Consider the following 7,260-nt stretch of genomic DNA (forward strand, 5'->3'; position numbering starts at 1 on the left):
AAGAGACCTACTTGGGCCAAGAAACACGAGCAATGGACATTAGACCGGTGGAAAATTGTCCTTTGGTCTGGAGTCCAAATTTGAGATTTTTGGTTCAAACCGCCATGTCTTTGTGAGACGCGGTGTGGGTGAATGGATTATCTCTGCATGTATAGTTCCCACCGTAAAGCATGGAGGAGGAGGTGTTATGGTGTGGGGGTGCTTTGCTGGTGACACTGTCTGATTTATTTAGAATTCAAGGCACACTTAACCAGCAAGGCTACCACAGCGATACACCATCCCATCTGGTTTGGGCTTAGTGGGACTATCCTTTGTTTTTCAACAGGCCGAAGACCCAACACACTTCCAGGCTGTGTAAGGGCTATTTTACCAAGAAAGAGAGTGATGGAGTGCTGCATCAGATGACCTGGCCTCCACAATCCAACTGAGATGGTTTGGGATGAGTCGGACAGCAGAGTGAAGGAAAAGCAGCCAACAAGTGCTCAGCATATGTGGGAACTCCTTCAAGACTGTTGGAAAAGCATTCCAGGTGAAGCTGGTTGAGAGAATGCCATGAGTGTGCAAAGCTGTCATCACGGCAAAGGGTGGCTATTTGAAGAACCTCAAATATATTTAGATTTAACACTTGTTTGGTTACTACATGATTCCATGTGTTATTTCATAGTTTTGATGTCTTCACTATTATTCTACAATGTAAAAAATAGTAAAAATAAAGAAAAACCTTTGAAGGAGTAGGTGTGTCTAATCTTTTGACTGGTACTGTATGTTCCAAATAATGTCTAGAACAGGACTGCCCAACCCTGTTCCTGGAGAGCTACCGTCCTGTAGGTTTTTGCTCCAACCCTAATCTAGCACACCTAATTCTAATAATTAGCAGGTTGATAGGATGAATCAGGTTAGTAACACCTGGGGTTGGAGCGAAAACCTACAGGAGGGTAGCTCTCCAGGAACAGGGTTGGGCAACCCTGGTCTAGAACATGCACTGTATTTTACTAGTGACCAGGAAAAAGGTGGACAACAAAGCATTTAATCACAAATAAAGAAAAACCATTTATTTATAATAATAACAGCAACAGAAGTCACACTAACACCCAGCACAGCTGCATACAATAAGTACAAAGGACAATAAGTCATTGGATTTATGGCAATATTGTTGGGTGAGTAGCAAAGCTCTGCGGCTGGATTCAGTGCTTTTCTTTCTCCCAGTATGTGTGCGTGTGTGTGTGTGCGTCCATGCCACCTGCTGGTCAGGCCTTGCCCACAGCCAGGCCCTGAGCCCTCTGGTATTCTTGCTGCAGACTAGACAGGACCTCACGGTGCTGATCAGACTTCTTCTCCATGTCCTTTAGTAGAGTCTCGTATCTTTGACTACAGCCCAAAACAGACAGAAAAATGTGTTACACCTCTGGACGAGATACTTTATACTTTGGGCGATAAACTGTTGTTATTTCGCAAACGTTATGCAGTTATTAAAATGAATACACATTATCTTTCAGACTCACATCTCCCCATTTATGTATTCTAGCCTCTTTGCCACAGTGGCTTTGGCTTCCTCCAAGTCTTGCTTCACCAGAACTGGACCTATAAGCTTGTAAACTGTGTTCTGGGTGTCCAACAAGTCCAACTCCTGAAAGATGGAAATGAAGTGTATCAGCAATGGAAAATATACTGGGATTCATTCATACTTGACTGAACATCCATTGTGAAATCTCAACGCCACAGTAGAAGGATAGAGATGTGTACTCACCTCTTTGACTATATTATTCTCTGTCACCTGAGCCTCCAGTTTCTGCCTGGCTGACATGCTCTTACTAACATCTACAGGGAATAAAAGCAACGTTAGCAAATCAGTGTGGGTCTTGATATCCACATGTAAACAATTACAACTTTGGGTACACGAGGACAAGTGATACTCAGTGATGTATATGGAACATAGCTAATATCCATGTTTATGGTAATAGTATGCAATATAGGGTGTGCTGTATAGGGTGTAGCCAACTGTACAAACTATGGATCTTACGACGACCTATTATTGGGATGGAAGATCAGAGGGGTATACTACAAAGCAGGTTCAAGGTGTTAGCCAGCTAACACTCCTGAATATTCTGAAACAACTTTTTAGTTTTTATAAAGATAAGCTTGAAATGGGTATGGAAGATCAGCTGGCAAAGGGCAGTTGTCTAACGTTAGATGTCAACAATAATGCACATTTAGCAAGTTACTTGTTACTTTACCTAATAACTAGCTGTTACAGTATAACAAGATAAATGTAACTTGCTAGTTAGCTGCTGAGGTAACAAGAAATGACCATGCCAGCAAAGATTGACCATGCATGTAACATTATAGCTATAGCTAACGTTAACTAGCGAGCTAGCTAGTTAGCGAGCTAACGTTAGCTACATACCTTTTTGCATCTGCTGGTATTTTTCAAGCTCCGATTGTAATTTCTTCTGAATCGCCTCTGCCATTTCTACGGTGTTTACTTATCAAGCCTTTGTTTATTATAAACTGAAACAAAATCAGTTCCCTATATCTGGCAGAAGCAGAAATAATATCGTGCCTAGCTCGGAACAACCCTACTTCTTCTTCGATGAGATTTAACGGCGGTCCAATAAATGCATTACCGCCACCTACTAGACTGGAGTATAAGTCCCTTATACTTTTCTTTTGAAAATATAAATACATCAACAAATACCCTACCATCTAACCGTACACTCACTAAAAACCCATCACCCTACTCCACTGTTTAAATCTATCTAGTCCTACCTCAGGCCAACAGCCTGAAAGGACTAGACACCACCACTCAACACACCCTGTAACTCTTCTGATGTCAAGTCTCATACACCCAAATACCTCTCTGCAGCTGCCACCACAACCTCAATTTTCTGCGACTTACGTTCCATCCCTGCAGTACAGTTGATAACCATTGCTATAAATGCTAAACATCCTATCTTTCTGAAGCATATATCACTATCCTTCTGTACTGGTACAGATCTACTACTCACACCACTCCTCTCAGGATCTCTCCACCTTAACCCATCTTCCTCTACTTTCTTCACTGCCTCAGCATAAGACAACTTCTGCACTACTCTAACCCTGGAAACCTCAACCTGACTTTCTCGCAGGTTGATCCCCAGCCCCATGGGCACCCCACTCCTACAATTAACATATACCACTACTTTCCCCAATGCTACACATTCCTTTGTCTCCTGCCCTTCTGCACACTTATCACACCTAGGATCCTCCCTCCTACACACTGCTGCCACATGTCCATAAGCTTGACACCTGTAACAATGTAATGTATTTGGCACAAAAGCTCATACATGATCATTTATATATCCTAACATCACTTTTTCAAACAAACAACCCTTCTCCTCCTCCTTCTTCTTTGTGATTGGGTTAGCAGTGGAACAACCCATTTTTGGAGAATAAAGTAACTACTTCCGGGTTAGAATTTTTAAAGAAACTTTAGAATAAAAGTCCTCGTTTGAAAACTGTAAAGGAAACAAAGCTGATATGAAGTGAGGGTAGCATAATTCGATCCTAAATCAAACATATATTCAATGTGTGCTCTGGAATTGACTAAAAAGGCTTTTAATTTCATAATCCATGAGGTCAGAGCGGAAGAGGCGAACGGTAGAGATTTTACTCTGCCCAAAATCTATCCACGAAAATAAACCCACGAAGTGAAGGATTTTTGTATGGAGGTCAATGAGAAAGTGTTGAATTTGGTCAACAAAAAAATGGAATTGCTTATTTTCTACGTGAGGCTTATTTGATCAAAAACAAGTTTCGTAATGGTTAGGTTGTTACGAATGCACTGGTATAAGTAAACCCACGTGGCATTTCGGCAACTCCATTGTTAGAGTGGGCACTTGACTATCTTGTCAATATAATAGACAATCTTTGACGAGATATCCTGCTGGGGAAATTATCAGGGGATGTAGTATTTAATTATGTATTTAGTTTCCTTAGGGAGATGAGAATAATGGGTAGGTTTAGACCTTCCGTCTCTGGTCCTCACTCCAGTCCAGTTGGTGGCGGTAATGCACCTTAAAGTTGGTTGCCAACAGCCATTTTAAAAAATCCACATTAGAAGACATCAATATCCCACTTCCGGGTTCATTTTCATCGCTTACGACATTTTGTAGCGACACTGTTCATTTTAATTCTCTCCTCTAGAAGATGGCTTCGTCTTTTTGGAAAGGTGTTGTATGTGTTGGTCTATTTGCCTTGGCTCATGCAGCTTTCTCAGCGGCGCAACGTAAGTACGATATCAAAAAAGAAGATAAACATATCTGAGCTTTTATTTTGCTGTTTAGATCAGAATCCCCATAGATATCAGCCATGCAGTGAACTGCGGCCTGTCAAAACTAGCGCGAGCTAGCTAGCTAATTTCCATTCCACATCAGCCAAAACTGTTTAGCAAGCAATGAAAATGAATTAATACGCCAGACATATCTAACTACTAACTAGCTATTTAGTTAGCTAGCTATTTAGCATATCATATTATTGTCACTGCAAGCATCTACAATTACTATCAATGGGCTTTTTCGACATTGCAGCCGGCGGTGCAGGCGACTGCTGCCTGATCTACAAATCACTTTGTATCATAAATAAATACTCATTATTGTTTGTGGATCAGTCAATGTCTGCTTGCCAACGCGATATGTTAATACAATGTTCGCATAAAATGTATTAATTTTTTTACTTACTAACTTAGCTTTCGCTAAAATAAAAACTAGGAAGCTATGCTCCAAAAGCCCAAGTACTATTTAACAGTAATGCAAATTAACTTGCAACATCTGCTGGGTGTAATCATTAGTCCAAACAGTTCCGTTTTACAACTAAAACTATTTGACAAATTCAGGTAGGTCTCTCCCCGTTTCGTTCCGTTTTCTTCAGTTTAATGAACGTTTTGCAACAGAATCGGCGGAGTGAATACACCCCTGCTATGGAAGCAAAGAGGCTACCCACTTGTTTTGGTCTCAACTGTAGCCACATTGCTTCCAGTGTGATAATGTTATTCTCTTCTACCACCAGATCGATCCTACATGCGTCTGACAGAAAAAGAAAATGAAAACCTACCAGTAGATGTAAGTTATTTAATACTGTTATAGCTAGTTGCATTCTATTCTTTATTATATTATTTGATGTTTTATCTATTGTATTCATTGTTCTGTTTGACTAAACATACTTGACAAATATTTCAATAGAAAAGTATAGCTAATGCTATATTGTTTTCATTTTATTTTGCAGATTGTCTTACAGACTTTGTTAGCGTTTGTTCTGACCATTTATGGTATAGTCCACATCGCTGGAGAGTTTAAAGAAATGGATGCCTCCTCAGAGCTGAAAAACAAGTAAGCCTCCATTTCATATCAGTTATAGACTTGCCTATATGGATAGCCCTATATTTTTATTGACCCATCTCACTGAAAACATGAGTATAGTTTAAACTTGACTCACTGCCCTCTTCCTGTTTTTTCAGGACATTTGACACATTGAGGAACCACCCATCTTTCTACATGTTCAATCATCGGGGTAGGGTGCTCTTCTGCTCCCCCGACCCAGAGGCTTCCGCCGTCCCGAACCCACAGGCCCTGCCCAACCCCCTGCGGCTACGCAAACTGGAGCATTTGCACTGAGACTGGCCTTCTCTCCCCACATCTTTATTTCTGTGCAGATTAGCTTATTGGTTAGATGGAGGGAAAAGTAATTTCTCCCACTTTAATTTGTCTTTGTACATATATGAATATGCTGTACAAATTTGCATATCTTTCCATAAATGTGGTTACCATATATAACTCCTGACTGTGCCAACCAACCCCTCTGTTTTTCAGGCAGATTTGTTTGTATATAATTGTTATTGCTTAGGAGTCTTAAGGATTTGCCACCTCTTCCCCTACCCCTTCCTAACAGCATGGGGGAAATGTTCCCCTTTGTTGGACAAGGGGCATAATAGAACGTTTTATGTTTCGTTTGCCACATGTCTATCATGAGCAGCTGTCTGGAACTATTTATTTAATGTTTTATCTGCAGATATGAGATTTGTTTTATGGAGTAAAAAGCCTTCACTTCTGTTAGAGAATTAATGACCAGGGGTATATTCATTATGCCGATCTGTTGCAAAACATTTCTTAAACGGAAGCAAACTAAACGAGGAGGGACTGATCTGAATTTGTCCATTTGAAACAAACTTGTTTAAATGATTACACCCCTGATCTCCTGGAGTTTGAAATGAGGCTTTGGAGTTTATTCTGTATGCAATAAAGAGTTATTACGGTCGTTGGAGTCACAAACGTCAAGCCTGAAGGGTGCCGCATGGAAAGCAGAGTAAGGCAGTTACAGAAATGCTAATGATACTATGAACACTAACTAGAGACTAATGGTAAAAAAAAAATTTGGGGGGGGGGCAATGTCTTTTTTCTTCATTTGACATTTTAGTTAAGATTGACTAACTGTTTTTAACTTAATAAAATCATACTGAGATTTTACCAATGTCAGGCTGCATGTTCTTTTGATGCAATTTATTTCTGAATGAATTGGTCAAAGGTAACCAAATGCATTTAATGTCTCGCAGATGCACTACAGTATATGTACAAAAGTATGTGGACACCCCTTCAAATTAGTGGATTTGGCTATTTCAGCCACACCTGTTGCTGACAGGTGTATAAAATCGAGCACACAGCCATGCAATCTCCATTGACACACATTGGCAGTAGAATGCCCTTACTGAAGAGCTCAGTGACTTTCAACGTGGCACCATCATTGGATGCCACCTTTCCAACAAGTCAGTTTGTCAAATTTCTGCCCTGCTAGAGCTGCTCTGGTCATCTGTTAAGTGCTGTTATTGTGAAGTGGAAACATCTAGGAGCAACAACGGCTCAGCCGAGAAGTGGTAGGTCACAGAACGGGACCACCGAGTGCTGAAGCGCGAAATACAATGAAATGGGACCACTACAGAGTTCCAAACTGCCTCTGGAAGCAGCGTCAGCACAATAACTGTGCGTCGGGAGCTTCATGAAATTGGTTTCCATGGCCGACCAGCCGCACACAAGCCTATGCCACGCGTCGGCTGGAGCTGTGTAAAGCCCGCCGCCATTGGACTCTGGAGCAGTGGAAACGCATTCTCTGAAGTGATGAATCACGCTTCACCATCTGGCAGTCGACGGATGAATCTGGGTTTGGCGGATGCCAGGAGAACGCTACCTGCCCCAATGCATAGTGCTAACTGTAAAGTTAGGTGGAGGAGGAATA

The 7,260-nt window shown here is 41.1% G+C and overlaps 2 protein-coding genes across 2 annotated transcripts; one reads left to right on the top strand and one right to left on the bottom strand.

Annotated features, from left to right (window-relative positions):
* Positions 1-1,037: 1,037 nt before the first annotated feature.
* Positions 1,038-2,795, bottom strand: pfdn6 (prefoldin subunit 6). Its single transcript, XM_041843491.2, has 4 exons — positions 2,405-2,795; positions 1,748-1,818; positions 1,503-1,627; positions 1,038-1,368 (listed from the first exon to the last, which is right to left on the bottom strand). The coding sequence occupies exons 1-4, from the start codon at positions 2,466-2,468 to the stop codon at positions 1,248-1,250; spliced, it is 381 nt and encodes a 126-aa protein (XP_041699425.1). The 5' UTR covers positions 2,469-2,795; the 3' UTR covers positions 1,038-1,247.
* A 1,328-nt stretch (positions 2,796-4,123) lies between these two features.
* LOC121536232 (ER membrane protein complex subunit 5) lies at positions 4,124-6,497 on the top strand. Its single transcript, XM_041843502.1, has 4 exons — positions 4,124-4,264; positions 5,044-5,096; positions 5,260-5,363; positions 5,492-6,497. Exons 1-4 carry the CDS (start codon positions 4,186-4,188, stop codon positions 5,646-5,648), a joined length of 393 nt encoding a protein of 130 aa, XP_041699436.1. The 5' UTR covers positions 4,124-4,185; the 3' UTR covers positions 5,649-6,497.
* The last annotated feature ends 763 nt before the right edge of the window (positions 6,498-7,260 follow it).

This window comes from Coregonus clupeaformis, chromosome 2 (assembly GCF_020615455.1).
Source record: "Coregonus clupeaformis isolate EN_2021a chromosome 2, ASM2061545v1, whole genome shotgun sequence".
In the NCBI taxonomy this organism is placed as follows: domain Eukaryota; kingdom Metazoa; phylum Chordata; class Actinopteri; order Salmoniformes; family Salmonidae; genus Coregonus; species Coregonus clupeaformis.